Source organism: Poecile atricapillus, chromosome 1, assembly GCF_030490865.1.
Source record: "Poecile atricapillus isolate bPoeAtr1 chromosome 1, bPoeAtr1.hap1, whole genome shotgun sequence".
In the NCBI taxonomy this organism is placed as follows: domain Eukaryota; kingdom Metazoa; phylum Chordata; class Aves; order Passeriformes; family Paridae; genus Poecile; species Poecile atricapillus.
Genome location: NC_081249.1, coordinates 65,790,381 through 65,810,824, shown reverse-complemented (window position 1 = coordinate 65,810,824; position 20,444 = coordinate 65,790,381). Strand labels below are relative to the sequence as shown.

At 36.3% G+C, this 20,444-nt stretch overlaps 1 protein-coding gene across 16 annotated transcripts in view; it reads right to left on the bottom strand.

Moving 5' to 3' along the window:
- Positions 1-20,440, bottom strand: part of SUPT20H (SPT20 homolog, SAGA complex component) — a 29,557-nt gene extending 9,117 nt beyond the window's left edge. For 5 of the 16 annotated variants that reach the window (XM_058829888.1, XM_058829891.1, XM_058829893.1 and 2 more), the window contains exons 1-19: positions 20,353-20,440; positions 19,555-19,652; positions 17,566-17,601; positions 16,391-16,449; positions 16,241-16,307; positions 14,788-14,917; positions 14,071-14,174; positions 13,450-13,566; positions 13,264-13,317; positions 12,921-13,060; positions 11,504-11,660; positions 11,361-11,417; positions 9,727-9,798; positions 8,570-8,727; positions 6,845-6,877; positions 4,801-4,912; positions 2,548-2,656; positions 2,077-2,235; positions 3-315 (exon numbers count right to left, since the gene is read on the bottom strand). In XM_058829888.1, coding sequence (XP_058685871.1) covers positions 3-315; positions 2,077-2,235; positions 2,548-2,656; positions 4,801-4,912; positions 6,845-6,877; positions 8,570-8,727; positions 9,727-9,798; positions 11,361-11,417; positions 11,504-11,660; positions 12,921-13,060; positions 13,264-13,317; positions 13,450-13,566; positions 14,071-14,174; positions 14,788-14,917; positions 16,241-16,307; positions 16,391-16,449; positions 17,566-17,601; positions 19,555-19,572 — 1,895 coding nt within the window. In that variant the 5' untranslated portion in view covers positions 19,573-19,652; positions 20,353-20,440. Of the gene's footprint in view, positions 1-2; positions 316-2,076; positions 2,236-2,547; positions 2,657-4,800; positions 4,913-6,844; positions 6,878-8,569; positions 8,728-9,726; positions 9,799-11,360; positions 11,418-11,503; positions 11,661-12,920; positions 13,061-13,263; positions 13,318-13,449; positions 13,567-14,070; positions 14,175-14,787; positions 14,918-16,240; positions 16,308-16,390; positions 16,450-17,565; positions 17,602-19,554; positions 19,656-20,352 lie in introns of those variants that run through there. The other 11 variants (XM_058829898.1, XM_058829901.1, XM_058829892.1 and 8 more) reach the window with 9 other exon arrangements.
- Positions 20,441-20,444: the final 4 nt, after the last annotated feature.

The window sequence follows — 20,444 nt, the reverse complement described above, 5'->3', positions numbered from 1 at the left end:
ACCACACAGAGCCCACTACATTGATGAAGTTAAGTCCTGCAGGGTTTGCCATGACCTGGGTGGAGGTTGTTCCTGTAGTAATGGACGTTACCATGGTGGAAAGAGGAATGGTCATTACAGGCAGTGCCTGGCTCAGAGACATTTGCTGCTGAGCAAATGGGGTTAACAAAGTGGGCTGAGGGGTGAAGCCTGAATCTTGGGGAGTAGGGGTGGCAGAAGGGGTAATAGGAGTAGAGCTCTGAGCATCAGGAGGGTGTGGGGTCGATGAAGGGGTGTTGGTTGGAGTAGGAGTAGATGGTTTAGGAGTTCCAGACCCTGCTCATTGAGAAAAATAAAAAGTGCTAGTTTGTTATAAGAGGCCAGTCCTTTTTGTATAATAAGGTTAATGGAATCTTAGCACTGACAATTTCTTCCGTTTTTTAGACTGCAAGTGTTAATTTCTACATGACAAGTGTTGCAGCACACACTCATTGTTAAGGATGCAGTATAATCACAAAGAAAATCCATTCTCCATGCTTCATTCCTTGTGGCACACACCAATTTCTATTTTCTGTTAAGGCTTCCATAATCTATCATACATTAAGTCATAATTTTATTCAGGAATACTTAAAATAATATCTTAGTGACCATTTTAACCTAATTAATGCTTGTCCTAAACTGTTAAACAATCAGTATCCATGTACTGCCTGCACAATAGCTTGTGTCAAAAACATATCATGGAAAACAAGAGAGTCAGCAAGATCATGTACAATTTCAGTAATCAATGGGCTGGTCTAAATTTCATCAGATAGTCAAATTGCCATTTTCCAAGTATCAACCAAATAAAAAGCAACTATTAATATATTTAAGAACCAGAGGATAATACTGCATCTCTAAAAGCTACTGTGTAATTCCCTCTGTTTAAATGTAGCACATACAGCTGTATTTGGTGTGGATGCAGTAGGTGAAGTCTATCAATAAAAAAACAAAACAAAATCCCCAAAAAGCTTGAGCTGGTTTTTTTTTGGTTTCCTTTTTTTTTTTTTTTTTTTTTTTTTAACCTAGCTTTCATGTCCTGCAGAAAGAAGGGAAATAAATATGAATGGTGACCAGAGCCTTAAAGTAACAACTGTGTGCAGCAGATTTACACAATTCATATTACTAACATAAAACCAGACTCACTATTTTGGAAGAAAACTTTTCTAAGTTTTCTTTTTTATCTTGTGCAAAACAAGAAGGCAGAAAAGTTACACCTTTTGAGCTACCCAGATTTTAAATTATTTAATGCAAAAAGTGTATTATAATTTCATGCAGGATACTGGAATGTGCAGTATACAATTATTCATAAAAAAGCTGAGAAGCTGCAGCTATGAATTCCTCTTTGTACAGATCTGTTCACGAAATGGCTCAAGACGCATACATGTTTAAGAAAACGTTTATGATCTACAGCTATGATTACAATGATCCTGTCAGTGTTAACAAAAATGCTTTAACTAGGATGTCACTTCTGACTGAAATTTGCATTTTAACACCTGAGAATACGGTGCTATCATCAGCAGCATCACCACCACACTTGCAATCAGCAATGATTTGTAAAACAGTGTAGGAGTGTTTTTAAAAAATGATCTTATCGTTTATTGTATCATCACCTCGGGACTGATCAGATTATATACATACATAGATACACAACTGCACCAGTTCCTATAACATTTAAAAAACCAGATGCTTAAATTATGTAAAGGCAAATTGATCTAACATACTGTTTTTACACTGGAGGAAAAAAATCTACACTTTGGAATTTTATCTCATCACATCATCTACCAGCCTTTCATATATGAGGAGATCATGCTAATTGCACAAAATGTATTAAAACGTATACACAGAGGGTGCATACATATATATACAGAAAACGAACACAGTTACAATAAACATAAAATACATACAGTGAACAAGAGACCTGCCTAAAGCTGCACAACTTATACAATTTAGGGTACACTGTACACTTAAGTTTCATCATTCCACAGGTTAAGAAGTTTATCTCAGGAAGCATTTATGCAAAAGCCTAAGATTTAATGGAGAATTTAGGTCGTGACTCACTTTGTGAAGAGCTCGCAGGAGACAAGGCAGCTGGAGAGAGCATGCTAACTTGATTAAGATCCATAGATTGTTTCCGAGAAAGACCAGGAGGCTTAGAAGGAGGAGGTGGAGTTGGGGATTTTAGATGGCCACTTGACTGTTGAGAACTAAAAATATTACCTGAAAAAAAATCATTAAAACACATTATTATTCTGTATCATTAAAATACAATACTATCAAAATACATTACTATACATTATCTATATGTATTCTAAAATACATTACTATTTATGTTAACTTGAATATTAGGATACAATTTTGTGAAGAATATAATCAGAAATTTAAGAAAAAAAAAACCCACAAAAACCCATCCTCTTCTCACACATAAGATGCTGCTATTCTTTTATTAAATCTTTACTAAAGGGATATCCTGTCATTTTACAACAGGCAGAACATGTTCAAATGAGATGTTTTGAGTCAAAAAATAATTACCTGAAGAGCTACTTCCTGAACTTGAAGGTAATTTGATAGGAGGAGGTCGGTGTTTTACACCTTTCCCCAGTACTGAAGACTGAACAGAGCCTGATACACTTTCTGGCTGCTGGGAGGAAAGAGAAATTTACACAACCATAGCAATGATAAGAGCTTTCATACAATTGACAGAGAAGACAGTTCAATTGATTTGTATTAAGGCTTCTCAGAACTGCGCCAAAATTCCTTTTAGACATGCTTATGTATTTATTTAAAAAAAATAACCTATGATGAATTCTCTTTAGATAAAGTTTTTTACCAGCAAGAAGCAGCACAAAAGTACTACTACAAATTTAAACTGAAGAGAGAAATAAGTAAAATAAAGAGTTTCACTTTTCTCCATAATTCTGGATTTTTATGTAGTAATTTTTTCAAACAGAAAAGTGACAAACACACTTGAAATAATAAAACATTCAAGTTTTACTTGAAAAATTATGTAATTCCATTCATTTATTCTGTATATACCTGCCATTTTTAACCAGGACAGACTTAAAGAACATAATCAGAATTCTTCATCCTGGGAGCAGGATTTCAAATAAATTCAGGAAAATCCTGAATGAAATCAAGACACATTTCCCCACTGGCTTCAGTGGGGAAATGTGTGGTCACAAGTTCATATTCTTAGTGGGAAGATACAGGCTTTTTGTTTATTCTTATATCCTAATTATCAGGTTTTCTGAACATATATCTTCTTCACCTCCTTGAGTCTGTAGTTCTCAACACAACACACCCTAGATCTACAATTCCAATAGCTGACACTGTCAAAAGACTCAACAGTGAAACACATTCACAGTTACAGTCTATGTGTTTTTACCTTATAGAAGATATCCATAAATGTAAGTATAGTTTAAACAAACAAATGTACAGTTTGCAAACTGCTGAAAGTAGGAAATGAGGCTGGCAATATATGAATGGAATATTTCAATTAAATGTGCATGAGCTAAGAAATCAGAGCATTGTGCAGAATCACCCTTTTCAGTGAGCTTAACTTCCACTGATCCTCAGTAATAAGAGACAGTCCCTCTACAAGTTTCTAATTGCTTGCTTATAAAAAAGAATCTTATGAGGAAAATTCTGAGGACTGCCTTTCTGTTCTATTAAAATCTGCTTTTTTGATTTTTAAAATAAAGTCCAATGCCCCATTCCAACAGTGACTAGATCATTGAATACAGAAACCTGAGTAACTGTGGCCCAGGTTTTGGTGGGGGCTTGGACAGGCAGACAAGTTGACTTTGGCAAGTACCCTTCCACCCCATTTATCATATGATTTTAATGTATATACACACACATGCATGTACATGTTTGTACGTGTGCACACATACACAGAAACATTCGTATCCCTTTCTGCAACTGCTGGCCTTGGAATGCTGCTGGTCTGCCTGGCACCAGGAACTATATCCTTCAGAAAAATATTGCTGGAGTTTTTAAGTAGGTATTCAGGGGAAAGATGTCACAAAGGAAATACCCCAGGGGATACAAATCTCATTTACTAGCTGGAGCATAACATACAGCTCACAGCTGACATACTGACTCTGACCAAACAAAGCCAGAAGCAGCAAGTAAAACACAAGGCAGTGCCAACAGGCAGGAAATTTGGGAATGCAAGAATTTATACTGGAAATGCAGAAATGTGTGTGCATGTAAACATACACAATTTAAGGTTGTTAGGGTTTTTGTTTTGGAAGATTTTTTGGTAGTTTTTTTTGTACATTTGAGGGGTTTTTTGCCTTTGGCTTTTTGTTTCTTTTGTTTGTATTGTTTTTTTGTTTGGGTTTATTTTAAGTTTTCCTCTTCAAATTGAAGAGAAACAATTTGAGTTTCTAAAGGTAAAAGAAGTTCAGCTACTCCAACTGCTTCTGTGTTTACTGACCTGCAAAACAAGACACACAGCTGCATTTTACTATACTGTTCTATGAAAGGTTCACCGGAACAGGGGAAAATGCTAGAACAAAACTTTGGAGCTAACTACATAATACACAGCCAACCCCCACCCCTCAAAACAGCTAAAAGACAACATTGGAACACTGAAAACATAAATGCTTCCCACTAACTTTTCCAATATATCATTCGCATTGAATGACCATAATGCATTTAAAAATTCATACAGGATGACATTTTTAGGTTATTTTACTGTTAAATGTGGATAGCAAAAAAAATTCTAATAATTTAATAATTAAGCACAAATAAAAGAAATGTGTAGCTTGATAAACTTACTTCCATTTCCTTCCCTGGAGAAAGATGACTGACTGATCCACTTGAATTATGAAACATTTTCACAGTACATTTAGCTTCATTTTGTACTAACTCCTGGTACTGGTTCACCACCCTGAAACAAACAGTAAGGACATAAAAAGGTTAACAACTTTGAACTTCCAAAGTAGATACTTAGAGATAAACACATAACTGTATAGTTATAGTCATATATTTTAAATATTATGTAAGCATATCTCTATATAAAATAGAGATGCACATACATAAAACATATTTATGCCTCTTTGTGTCTTTCTACATTATATTCCTGGGCTCTTAGATTTATTCCATTTTAACTTTCAATCTCTTTTTTTTCTAATGCAAAATACAGTGTGAGAAACACTCTATTGGAGGAATATGCAAAACAATGGAACAGTTCCATTCCCAAAAGCAACTGCAGATCTTTGGGATGTCAGTCAACAGGGATCCCCTTTCCCCTTTTTTACAGAGGTCCAGAATCTTTTATAAAAAAAGGTCTTTTCTGGTTATACTGCCTGTGAAACAGTCAACCCTCCATCAGCTTGAGGTCTATGTCAGTGGAGGAGTCTAAATGCAAGGGCTGAACAATCACTCCTCTGTGAGCATTATGACAGACATTTGATAAAGCATCAGGCAAACCAGTTTACAATACTGTTCTATCAAACTGAGTCAAATACTACATCTCTACTAATCAAAGACAACCAAGTTGAGGGAATACTGTTTCACAAACATGAGAGGAATATACAGAATGACCTTGAAATATAAAGCTGAAGTGCTGTGGTCACTTACACTCTGGCAAACTGGACCTCAGTGAAAACATGCTGGAATACTTCCATTACCTCACACCAAAATGCGATGAAATACTCTTTATTTTGATACAGCCCTGCTTCTGTCATATTCTGTTACCTGACTAATACAGACACAAGAAAGGGCCTTGACACACAAGGCAGAGGAAAGGGGGAAGTGCACTTATTTTAGCAATTAGATTTCAGACTGACTTAAAAATCGCTGGAATCAGGGAAGTAAAATGCCATCTACTCTAAAAGGTGGTCCTGCACTCCTCTGCTGTTTCTTCTTCTTGTTGTCCCTGAAACCCTGTTGCTTATTCTGATGAAAGGACTTGTGACCACTGCAACCCAGTGACAAACATCAACAGGAAATCAATCCCAGTTAAAACTAAGCTCTTGTAATATTGTTGTTTTACTTTTCAGCCAGCCAATCTCCCCAGTTCAGCTTACAGAACAAGTAGCAAAAGTATCAGCACAAAGGAGGCAGGAAAGAATATAAGCAAAAAGTTTCTTGATCAAAATTACCTATTTAAAAAAATAACATTATTATTATTCTTATTATATTATTAACACTTTTGATCAAATCAGACTCATTTCCCAGCCAGGCACATAAGCGTGTGTGGGGATAAGAGCTATGGCATGTACATCAGCCAGAGGCACAAAACCACATCTGGCTCTGACAGAGGTTGCTTTTTAAAGGTTCTGTGCTTATATGCACATGCAATCTAACATGATGTATGCTGACAAACACTTAAAAACCACTTATTTTGCTGCCTCGGTTATTCCTGAATTACTACTCCTACTCAATCTACAACTAAAATATACTGAAAAACTGTTTTATGACTTGCTTCCCTGGGAAAGCTGAATCAAGACATGCACAATACACAAAACTAAGATGTATAAATCTTAAGCCCTAGATTACACTTCAAATGACAAGTTCAAATGAATCATTTCCATGACTGCTAACTTACCATACCAAATGTCAGGATGAAATTATTGCTAAGTGCTCTCAGAGTTTAGGTGTACTCATGTATTTGATGTCCTCTATTTTTCCTTGCTTGTTAAATACAGAAACGACACACTACTCTACTTCTTGTAATGATGACTAATTTCTCTTAATTTCCCTCCTTTGTTCTGCATCTGCTTCCATAACCATAACACTGGCAGTCATAACTGCCAAAAAGGAACAAGATTTATTATATGTCATCAAGCCAAATAGCTGTAAAACTGTATTAATTTACCTTTCAGCATCAGTCTTCGAACCAATAAGGAACCTAAAATGTAAAGTACATTTTCAGTCATGAATTGGACTAAAAGAACGTATTTTTATAATCACAAGGCTTTAAACAAATGGCAGTGCTGTGTTTTTTTCACACCTGCTCAAAATAGAAATGACAATGTATCCATTCTTTCTCTTTCTCCAGCTCCAAAAAAAAAAAAAAAATTATTTTACTGAACAACAAAAATGCTTACTTCACCTTTCATTTCATATGACAGTTTGCCAAGGACGAGTTATCCAAGCTTTGATGAACTTTAATTGTTAGTGTCTTAGCAATGATTTCCAAAACCTTCCAGGCATCTAATTAGTTCAATTCATTTAAGTTCATTTAATTCCCAGCTTATTACACAAATCTAAGCCAGCACTATTCCAGGAAGACCAGTACTAAGTATGTGTGTTGGTTTTGGCTGGGGTAGAGTTAATTTTCTCCACGGTAGCTGACACAGGGGTGTTTTGGATTTGTGCTAAAAAAAGTGTTGGTTATACACGGGTGTTTAGCTATTCCTAAGCAGTACCAACAAAGGTTTCTCACAAGCAAAAGGGCTGGGGGTGTACAAGAAGTGAAGTGACACTGCAAGGAGAGCTGACCCAAGAGACCAAAGGAAGGGTTATTCCATACCATCCAGCACCATGCTCAGCATATAAAGACAAAGCAACAAGGAAGAGAGGACTGGGGGAAGCATTTAGAGAGAAGGCATTTGTCTTTCCCAGTAACCATCAGGTGTGACGGGCCCCTGCCCTCCTGGAGACAGGCAAAAACACCTGCTTACTCATGGGAAGTGGTGAATGAATTCCTTGTTTCGCTTTGCTTGCATGTGTGGGTTTTCCTTGACCTACTGAACTGTCCTTATCCCAACCCACATGGTTCCTCACTTTTACCCTTGCTATTTTCTCCCCCATCCCTCCAGGGAGGCCGGAGGAGGGAGTGAGTGCTTGCCAGCTGGGGTTAAACAACAGTATGGAAAGAAAGAGTAAATAGCTCAAGTGTAGGGATAAAATATTCTTAACACTCAAGATGTTTTAAGACTTTCATAAAGAATAAGAGAATGATTACATACTAGAAGATAAAAATAACTTTAGCTAGCAGAACTAAAAGGTTTGCTCAGTCTCACTGCTCCTTGCCTTACTGAAATTTATAGGCTCTACTCTGCTGCACGGGTTCTTTTACACAAATAATCTGGTATATATAACAAAAAAAGCCAAGAACAGAGAATCTTTGTAGAACCACAGCCAAAACCAGCATATTCCAAACAATTCAAATTTATGAAGCTTCTTAGAGGCTCATGTTTTTCTTCATTTATTTAGTTCAACTGGATCTAAGAGAATAAAGTCACGTCTTACGCTTTCATAGCATCAGGCAAATTTTGAGAGCAATCAAAATTCCAAGTATCATCGAAAAAGAGTGCAACAACATCTCGTAGTGCCTCCACAACTTTCACGATTGGATTTGCTGGTGGTCTTATTTTCCCCCCAATGTATCTTTAATGTAAAAGAATGTACTAATTTAACATAATAGCACATTTGAAAAATGATGGTTGCTTGTACACAATTTGGTGGTTTTTTGGTTAAAACATCTTAAATCAGACTTCTAGCTCTAGAGTATTTTTGTGACTGAAAATGATAAGTAATGTTTGTTTTCCTCCACCTATTGATCACAGCATAATTTAAAAAAGAACATGTAACTTACTGTGATGGAGTTAAAAGGTTGTCGTTTTCCTCATCACCTTTGAGTGTCTGAATTTTACCGTAGTACAAGGGATTGCCAAGAGACTGAAAAATGGTCAGTTTTGTTTTTTGAAGCTGATTACCAACTTCACATTCAAACACATAATCATCCTTCATTTCCTAAAAAGACAGAATGACCTAGTAAGTCTTGAAAAAGTGTTAGGCAAAACAGCAAGTAAAGCAGACCAGCTCTATATACACCACCAAGTAAGAAACATTCTGTAAGTAACTCTAAAAGTAATCATTCTATAGGAAGGGGTGCATTATCTACAATGAAAGTGATTCCAGAAGTTACATTAACAGGATGAGAGGAAAAGTATTTATCATCCCTTAAAAATACAAAGATATTGCAAAGCCCAAACAATCATGTTAGACATGGAAATGTACACTGCGTAAACACATATAGAAACAGTTTTATATGAATTATAACAATGCAAAAAACATTGAGAGTAAAATGTTGGGGGTGAACATGAAGTTCTATGGGAAAGTATTACTTTTTTCTAACACGCAACTACAAAGATATCATTATATATGCTGTTAATAAAGATGTACCTTGCCTCTGAAATAATAAAAAAATAATCAATTATGTGATTTAATCACATAACTAATCAATGAATTAATTATTATTAAGGTAAATTAATAAATTATTATATTAAATCACTACTTCTGATCAAATCACATAGCTTGTGCCAAAAATCTTAAGGTTCAATTTAAACATTGCAAAAAGAGCTTTTTTGTAAGAGGCGTTTAATATTAATCTAATTCAAAATTTAACATTTTGATTTCAATAAAGCTCTTTTTCATCAGCCTTTGAGTGTCTGAGTAAAGAAGGCAATTTGTTGTGCAAAGTTCTGCTCCGTGTAAATTATGATCCTTTCTTTAGTACAAGCTGCTTATCCTTGTATTTCTGGAAAATCTGAGGAAATCAGACTGATCACATGCTTGCTTTACTGTATGAAATTACAAGTATCTCCGGTCCTCTTCCTATGTCTCTGTAGCACATGGAAGATTAATTAAATTGGGGGAGGGAAGATTACTCCACACTACATTGATTTTGTTGAAATAAGAGGCAGGTTAACTAGAGACAGTGAAGTTTGGCCAAAGGTCTGTATTACTCACGTGAGCTGGCCAGACAGTTGGTTGTGAGTCATCAGACTTGATAGACTTTTCCACTTTGGCATATTTTTCCACCTTAAAGAAAATAGAGAGATGAGAAAAGAAAGAATCCCTTATGTTTCTTCAGAGAAACTTAACTGAGGAACCTTCAGAACTTTACATTTATAGTGTTATACCTTATTTGCTATGTTCAACTTAACAGAATGAAACATGGTTTTAGACTACAGATTGAAATCATTGCCTGCAATATGGAATGGTTAAGTAATTTCACAGAAACAATAATTCCTAAAGCCTCTGATTAAGTCAGGTACAACACAATTCAAGTGAAAAGAGAGGCTTGTTTTGTAGAAAGTTACACTGTCTTTTCTTGCATAATTCGTGTTCTTGCCAGCCCTACAATGTCCAAAGCTACAGTCTTGTCTAGTCTACAGTCTTTAAAAAAATCTCAGTATCCTAGAGAAAACCTGGGGGTCCTGGTTGGTGGCAAGTCAAATGTGAGTCAGCAGTGCCCTGGCAGCCAGGAAGTCCAGGAGTGTCTGGGGGGCAGCGGGCACAGCATGGCCAGCCAGGCAAGGGAGGGGATTGTCCTGCTCTGCTCTGAGCTGGGGCAGCCTCACCTTGAGTGCTGGGAGCAGCTTTAGGTGCCACAGTATAAGAAGAATAGAAAGCCACTAGAGAGTGCTCAAAGGAGAGCCATGAGGATGGTGAAGGGCCTTGAGGGGAAGTCATATGAGGAATGGCTGAGGTCACTTGGTCTGTTCAGCCTGGAGAAGACTGAGGGGAATCTCACTGCAGTTACAACTTCCTCAGGAGGAGAAGGGGAGGAACTGATCTCTTTTCTGTGGTGACCTGTGACAGGGCCTGAGTGGCCTGAAGTTGTGTCATTGGAGGCTTAGGTTCGGTATCAGGAAAAGGTTCTTCACCCAGAGGGTGGTTGGGAGCTGTTCCAGCTCCCCAGGGAACTGGTCACAGCACCAAGCCTGACAGAGTGTAAGAAGCATTTGGATAAGACACACGATATGATTTTGGAGGTTGTCCTGTCCTGCAGGACTAGGAGTTGGACCTGATGATCCTTGTAGGTCCCTTGCAACTCAGGATATTCTATGAGTCCCTTTCGTACACTAATAGTATGTATTCTGGCAGTTCCAGAAACTAAGAATATGAACGTCCCTAAGAGAAAAATGCATGCAGAGTGAACAAAAGAACTCTCAACTAGAATTCTCTGTATAAAATGTAAAACTTTTCAAAATATTAATGTCCCATAGTATAACATATCAAAAGACAGGAATTTCTACCATGATGAAAAGTGACTAGTTTTCAGACAATCTACAAACCTCATTTGCTTTTCTGGTTTTCATACTATCAGACAACTTCAAATAGACATGTGCTGTTGAGCCCACAGAAAAACAATACTAACAATTGGTTTATACTGATTACTTCATCCAAACTATTCTGTTACAACTGCAATATATTACAGTGGTAATATAGACAAATATGGTACAGAAAAGTAATTGTAAATGTTAAAGTTACTCCCATTTTTTAAGGTCATTCTTTGATACTAGTTACTTCTTAGACACTTCTTCATATAATACAATTTCTAATAATTGCTCATTATACGTAACAATTGGTGGTCTTACATCTACTTCAGAAGGAGCAGTCAAGTAGCAAGGGTTCTGCTTCCACATATCTACGCACTGGAAGACGAAAAAGCAGGATTAATATATTAAATACTTTAATTCAATAGTTAGAAGTTTATTACATTACTTTTCAGAACACTTACATTTCCAGCTTTTGAAATTTTGAGGTCATACTGCTGGGCTGCTTTCCTCTCCTTCCTCTTCTGTAAGTAGTCAAGTAGTCTGAGCTGAGGTGGAGTTGAGTAGTGAGCTACTTCTTGCTGTCTGTTCAGAGAGGACCTCGAGTACCTTTTGAAGCACCTATGGCAAAATGACACTTAAGCTTGTAAAACCATCAGCATCAAATTTTCTACTGCCCTTGTACAAAAACATATGCAGGGAACTGCTACTTATATGAAGACTAACAGGTTTTTAAATACTAATTTAAAATTGCTTTTCTGGATTACACTGTATAACTCTAAATCATGATCTCATATTTGTAATATACACCAGTGTTCTGTTCATCTGTTTCAGCACTGAGAATGGGGATACTTTTTAAATGCATAATTTAAGTACATCATCAAAATGAGTAATTAAGAAGTTGCCAAGCCTAAAATATTTATGTATTATCATCATTTCAGTTCCATCAAATGATCTTTGTCCTACTTATGTAACTATAAAGTTAGGTAAGACAGTAACTATCCTCTAGTCTTTGTTTCATGACAAACTCATGGGTTTAGTAATGCTGTTCTGGACATTCATTTAATCCCTTGTCCTATTTTTCTAGTGGAATATTTGCTGACCACCAAGCTTTCATTTTAATGACAGCTTGATCAAATTCATTATTGATATTTTTTTAGAACCTACCACTGGTTTGGCACTAGCATAGTATTTCCATGCATATTTAGTTTTTACTATTTCAGTAATTGTGACAGACCATTAATACATTTCCTTTTTGCAGAGTGAATGCAATTCATGTGGTAGAATAAACATGCTGAACAAATGTTTCAAGCTTCTGTGGAAATAAAAAAGGGCCCAACTCTGCATAAAAGAGAAATAATTTCAACATTTTGTACATAGTGCATACCACATTATTTTAAATTTTTCCAAGATTCTTATACACTTATATTTCTGTTTAGCCTGAATGTAAAACATACAAGTAAGTCTTTTCATTTGCTCATTCAGGATTAAACTTATCCTTGACATAAGCTTTTAACAAATTGGAGACCAATATGCAACATATTGTTTATATATTTTGCATTACTGAACTGCCATCTGACTCTGATTACACAAAACATATGCAAAATAATCCCCAAATCCAAACTGCAATATAACTGATCATGTTAAGAAAATATAAATACATTTTCCTTTGACATACAAAAATAAGCATACTACAGTATCTACTGGTAACTGAAATATAATGCAATATTGAGCACTTAAAAACGCAATACAATTTCTTGACTGTTTCTCACACTTTCTCCTATTTAAGTAGGTATTACATATGAGGAGCTAAATTTTCACATAAAATATTAATTATATTTTTCTTCATGCTTCATACTGAAGCTTCATACTGAAAACTACCGTTTCATGGGGCGAGTGTTCATCTTCTGCTTGTTGTACAGGAGTCTGTTTGTAGTGCAGGTCACTGCTATTGAAGGATCAAGACACAAAGGCTCTGCTGTAGCCAAAATAAGTTGGCTCTCAAGTAGGAGTTTGTCCTCCTGTAATATACACAGCTATTAATAAATATAAAAATATGAAAACTTTACAGTAGTCAAGTTCCTATATACCCATGCATGTAGACATTATCTGAGGAAAAAAAAGAAAAATAAATTATTAAACAAATAAAAATTGTTAATAATTTTTCATTTTGTTGTGTATTTATGACATTACTTTAAAATTTTTAAATAACCTCTAACCCTACCTGTGTCCATTTGTGGTTGTCACTTGTTATAGAATGCACATCACAAATTAAAGTCTGAGGAAAAAAACATAATGGTAATTAGCTTTCAACTGAATAATAGTATTTCTTAATAAATATTCAGTAACAGTGCATATAGAGTTTAGGAATTACTGTAACACTGAGAAATTACTTAAGGCTTCTCTTTACCTGCATTGTAGGCCGCAAAAGAATGTGCTTGCTTTGGTATGTTGGAGATTTCATGTTACCAGACTGCCTATAGTCGCGTATTTCTGCTATGACACATCCACAATGGAAAATATTAACCTGGTTGAAAGAATAACAGCAGCTTCTGAATAAACAAAATCTTCCCCTGCCTCTACGAAGGAGTTTGTTATATAACACATAAAATTCAGTGAAACTAGGTATAAAAATCATGACAAAGTTTTTCAGACCGGCAGTATTTCCTATGTACACAGACATGTTTGTCCTAAACATACCTAAAACACAAGCTTCGAATGCAGTGTTCTCATATGCCAGCAATGCAGTTGTAAGAAATTCCCATGCCAAACATTCCATAATGACAAAGAACAAATGTAATTTTGCTAGAGCAGAGTCGAAGATGTTTCACAGCCTTAATCATAGCAATCTCCTTTCTTATCTCCTTCTCCTCAGTAGTATTTTTTTTTTCCTACATATCAATAAAATATTTATTTGGGGCACTAAATACAAGTGGCTTGTGCTTACAACCATTTATGTGAAGCATTCAAAAAAATCAAGGTCTAGCTGGGTACAATACATAAGTTATTTTTAAAAACAAAAATTTCAAACCTGAGATTTTTCCAAAAGATCAACCAAAATAGGTGGTAGTTCCTCTGCATCCAAATATTCAAGCAGCTCTCCTTCCTCATAAGGCAGACGAATGGTCTCAGAATCTGAATTTAAATAAAGTACATTACCTTTGTGTTTCAAGTTTAAACATTGAGAAATGTAAAACAAACTTGCCACAGGAAAAAGCAGATTTGGCAGAAACCTATCTACACATACCATTTTTTTGCATACTGTTAATTCTTACATACATTTCTGTTTTCAGAGCTTTAGTAAGATTAGAGTTTGCTCTTACTGTGCTAGCTTTTGTTCCCAGGTGACATAATGCATGCTCTTATTGCACATGACAGTAAAAATGTCATGAAAATGCACCAAACTGGAACACAAATGCCTCTAGACAGATCTAGACATTGGAAGCAGTGAAAGAAACAATCTGACAGAAGGAACCTGCAGTGAGAGAAGCTTGGATATGCAACTCCAGAAACTAAGGGGAAATAAGAGACTGGAAAGCCATCAAAAAGACTCCTATCTACAGATTTCATCTGTAAATAAACAGCTCAGAGCTTTATGTACATTTTTAGTTCAAGCTCAATTGGCTGTCCTCCCACCCCCCAACCAGAATTATATTGGAAGCAAAACAGTCAAATGTAAACAACAACACATTCTGAAAATTTATATCGTATTCTGAGCATTTTTAAAAATTCAAGGGAAAAGTATTACCTGAACCATTTTTTCCCCTGAGCATCAGTGAATAACCCTCATTTCCTGGATAGAGGTTTACCACCAGACATGACAAAGTCTCCTGCATAACCAGCTTCTCAAGTAAGTTCACATTTCGCCTCAGCTTCTGCTTTAAAAGTAAACATTGCTCATGAACATAATACTATGAAATAACTAGCAGAAATAATAACAATTGCTAGAACATGATTTAGATTAATGACAAATTATACATCTAAACAAGCCCAGTTAAATGTAATTGTACTGTGTTCAGCAGAGTAAACATACTATGTATTATCACAAGTATTACATTATGTATTATCCTTACAGATACAGATTTTTGTAAAAAATCCCACTCACTTAAATTAAAAACCCTCGAAGTCAACAGACAACAGTTATAAAAATAACCTTATGCTAAAATGTTGTAAATCTATAGTGCACTATTATTTGTATCATTTCTACAAACATCATCAATACACTACAACTTGTTTGATAACAACAAAATATTTAGTACTTTCAGATATTCCTAACAGAAGAAGGCATTTCTCTCCAGGATTAAAATAATGAATTAGAGCACTTGGAAGCTTTATTAATTGCATTTTCTTGTCTTTATTTGCTGAAATCTGATCCAGCAGCTGCAGACACTATGCCCTTATTTAAATGTAAAACTATCTTTTTGATGTATAACAGATTTTTATAATTACTTAGAGTGTTTCAGAGACCACATAAACATCCTAGATATTCAAGCATTTGAAAACCCCTTAGGACAATGAATTCTAAACCTCAGATAATTTTACAGCCCCTGGTTGGAGGCCATATTTAATCTCTGAATACCAGCTCTGGGTACAACCATTAATTGGGAGTTAATCCAAGTGCTCATTTGTCTTCTCATTCATTTTACTTCCTTGAAAGCAGCAATACAGAAGATTCCACACCTTTTTCTTCTTGTTCAATTTGACATTCAGAGTTTAGCAAAATAATTTGTGCCTTTTATACCTCATATTTAGAACTGGTAAGCCTGTTTGAGCCTCTTTGCTAATATTATGAAAATCTTTCACAGAACTTCTTAGTTTATCAGCAATTGGAGAAATAAACCTGAATTTACAACAAAATTAAAGGGTCTGAAAAATGATCCACGTTTTTCCCACGGCAGCCATGCAAAGCAATTGATTGTGAAACAGTGATAATGACAACAATGCACATGGCATTGACACTGGCCCTGAACTTGAACACAAATGCCCTTCGGTGACACATGATTAAAACAGAATGAACAGCTCACTCAAGCCAGTCTAAGCCTTATTATTCACATTATATAGTCTTATCTTTAGGTAACTACTACAATAATAGGGCTTTATACTGCATTTAACAAAGAAATTATGTGGAATTAAAAACAAATCATTTTCTCAATCTGCCTGTTTAGACAGAAATTAAAAGCTTCTCAGCAATTTCCACTTACCTTTATCTCAGGCTCTTTTTCACATTCTTCAATATATAAATCATAAAGTTTTTGAAATACAGATTTTCTGAAATAAAAAAGACTGAACATGTAACTAAAATTAAATCAAAGAAATTATATAAAAAACCTAAATACTGAAACTCTCAATACCTTCCACTGGATAAATATTTTCTTTTGGGAGGTCTCTGACGGGCACTTTCAATGATATACTAAAAGAGAAAAGTAAACAAAAACCCAGCATATATTACAAAGAAATTTAATTCTAGTTACCACGCAACTAGAGATCATTACTAGACAGTGTTCCATGTATACAGAAAGTAATTAACAGTTATGGTACATGACTGTTCCAAAAGTACACTAAATGCAATCTGGCTTATGTTACAGTCATCAACAAGAACATAGCTCAATTTAGCTGTCAAAGACAGCATTTCATGGCTATGGCATCAGTTCCACGCAAGGTCCTCATTCTACAGTCAAGTCTTGTAATTACCGTAGTAACTAACACTACAACACTACCGTACTTAGTTACCTATACTGAAATTTAGGTGGTTAAACAAAGGTACAACCAAGTTTATGCACACTAGCCTGACAACATTTACAAATCAAGTACTCTGCAGCATGGTAATTTCAGGAAGTTTTCCCCTTGCCTTCTGCATTTACATTATTTTTCTCTATAGAGCTGTGCATTATAAATACAATTAATGTACATTAAACATTCAAATTAAAAAAGAGTAAGAGCGATAGCATCTTCCAATAAATGTGATTTATATTCTAACAAGGTTTTTCCAAATCTCTATTGTTTAAAGTATTTCAATCAACAGCTTTGTTCAGAATTTATGTGAAGAGAGGTTCTTCCACAAGAACAAATATTTCCCATAAGAGGGTTCAAGGTAACTCTTACATCAGATGATAGCATCAAAAAACATGAATGTGAAGGCACCTGCCTCTTCATTCTCACTGGGCTATCCTTATAAAAACACAAATAGGATTTTACCGTATATTTCTGCCAGGTGTCTCTGTAGAGCCCTGCTTATTTCACAGCACACAGATTTGCTGGTTTAAAAGGGGAAAGCTCAAGTCTTGCACAGTCTATCACCCTCACACCTGATGATGCTCTCAGCACAATGTGTAGGAGACAAAAACGTGACAGCAATTTCAGTGAGAATTCTGCAAACTCAAGTGTTACATATATAGATGGTTACACACATACATATTTACATGTGATTTTCTACTGCTTTTCAGGAGAAATAAAAAATAGCTGTTGTATTTTTATAGCTCTGAGACCAACAAATTATGTGCAAACAAGTAATTTAGCTGCTTCTTACCTCAGCACGATCCAATGCCAGTTCTAAAGCTTGTTGCTACAAGAACGACAAAGAGTTTTTTAGAAATTACATGATTTTTTAACATCCTCATACATTAAAAACACCCTGACAACCCATTCATACTGCTATGAATTTATAATTAGAAGATGGGCTCAAAAATTCTTTGGCACATATTAAACTTAGTTAAAGTCTCATGTAATGGCATCACAAGGCTTGGCTAAATTATGAAACCTTGGAACAATGAAAGGCAAATAGAATGAAAAGTAGGAATGGAAATTACACCTAATAAAAGCAGTAACAAATACTAACCAAAACAATTAGAGATGACAACTAGAAAACCTGATCTCCTTTGTTAAGCTGATCACAAACTCAACAGAAAGTATAGGCCAAAATATCCCTGAAGAGATGTCCAGGAAGAAAACATTTCATCTTTTAGATACCAGTGCCCAAGTATTGGTACAGTTATTTGTCACAAAATGGAAACAAAGATCTTGTGCTCAGAAAATTACTTCTGCACATGATACGATTTAAGGAGTGTTCCCTATGATATACTGTTAGGTGGCTAAGAAACAAAACCAGCTTCCACTACAGACTTCCTCCAAGGCAGGGTAAAAGTCTGCCCAACCCTACGAAACACAGCAAAATCTGCAAAAGCGTCTCAATATCCCATAGCATGGTATACTCAATACCATTTATTTTAATGAATTTAGCTCCTTTGGAATGTCTTTTACTTCAGTACACCTGTAGTTGATATGCCTTCATTTCAAAAAGAGCCCACAGCTTCACAGATCAGAATTATGAGCTCTTGGACTAAAATTTGACAAGTATTTCAGACCAGAATAAACAAGCACCAGAGTAAAAAAAACCCAAGAAAGTCTTCCTTGGCTCCTAATGTTCCTTCTCTGACACTCCCTTAAGCTCTGACCTCCTTTGTGCAGGAATAATGTGCAGCTGCTAAATGAACCAAACAATGAAACTGATTTGGGGCAGCGAGGAAAAAGAGGACACTATTAAGAACCTAAGTGTTGTAGGAGAATGCCATGAGCTTGATTCATCTCCAGTTAAGTCCAGAGAAGCAATGCATTCACTTCAGTGGCAGCTGGATAAAGTCCTTAGGAATGCACTTGTCACAAGCTCTAATATTCATTGAAGCTCAGGAACCTTTGTAATAGGTAGCTCTTCCCAAATATGCATTTGTCCTATTCCCTCAGTTTAAACCATCCCTATCAGCTGCTTCTAAAGTCAAACACCTCTACTCGAGCCCCAAGGAACAGAAGACACGTGAGTCAAGTCCAATCCAAGGTAGCAACAGTTATTACATAGATAATATTTTATTAGAATAGAAAGTGAAGAAAACCATACTATACAAAAACAAAAGAACAAAGAAATATACAACAAAACCACTCATGTAACGTACCTAAAACAAAATTTCTTACCTGTTCATGAAAATCCCCCCACCTACTTATTGTGCTATTGCATGGTAGAACCTGCCACAATAGAACATTTTCATTTTCAAGTGTCTAGGTGTTTTTATGAAAATGTCAAATACTGATGCTTTCTATATAAGTGGATATATCTAGTAGATACACCTACAATACCTATGCCTAGGTATGATTTCAAATATTCAATTCAATGACTGTTTTAACATTAGGTAAAAATCCATGGCAATATTAGCATCTGTAAATACAAGACTACTATGTAGAAGCAGGATTTACATGCACCCAACTTCCTGACAGCACTCCTGACTGAAAACACACCACTAGCTTGATATGGCAATTCCTATGCTGCACTGGCCAGTAAGTGTTTAGAAGTATTCACAAACTACGAAGGAAGACACTCTTAAAAAAGGAAATGTAAGAATTCAGCAGTGACATACAAAACAACTTTTTTAAAAAGAAAATGATAAATATTAATAGCTAGAATGACAGCTAGGAGACTAGAGCAAAAAGATCTGAAAATTCTAAACTTAAGATCTAAATGCTAACTTACCATTGTAGTTGAAGCCATGTGGCCAAATGGCAAAAGAAGTACTTAAGGAGTTTTGTGTAGTAGGCAAAGAATCATATTTGATGGTCACACTTGGGGTACTGTAAACAAAAAATTCAAGGAGGAAAAAAAACACCACTGAGAAACTAAACGAGTATTTTATTTAAATACAACATTTGTTGATGGTTAGTTGTACTTAAATCTCATTTGCATAGCTTTCTTTCCTCCAATAGCAGGAACAAGTGCTCCATTCGCTGCTGCTGCGGAGGTTCTCACTCCAGTGACTACTACCACTTTTCATAATCATTTTACATTAGTTTCATTCAATAGTAAAGTAATGGCATGTAAATGTACTTACGTGCAAATGCACAAATGTACACTTTTCTCCATTTCAACAGTCTACCTATACTACCCCAAATGTCACATCCTCAGATGCACAAGAGGCTAAAACTTTTAATGAGAAGAGGAGCGTTTAGCATACCGCATCAGCTCTTTTGTTTTGCTTTCGAGAAGGTGTTATTCCATAGCCAACACCTCCACTAGCGGTGTCTTCTAGCATTGTTTAGTTTAAAAATGACTCACAGCAAGCTGTCAATCAAGAAATGAAAAAAAAAATTGCTGCCACCGCCTCCGCGGACCCGCCGGGGCGGAGAGCGAGCGGCGCCCGGCCAGGCCGGCCCAAGCCAAGGGCGCAGGCCGGGTCCCGGTCCCCGCCTCCCGCCCGGCCCGGCCCGACCTCGGCCCCGTCCCGCCGCCCCCTGCCCGGCTGTGGAGCCCCCCGTGCCCACCGAGCGCCGGTACCTGGCGGCCTCTCCCGCGGAGCCCCCGGCACAGCGGCCCCGCCGCGGCGCCCCGGCCGCTTCCGCCCCGGCGCTTCCGAGCCGCGCCCGGAA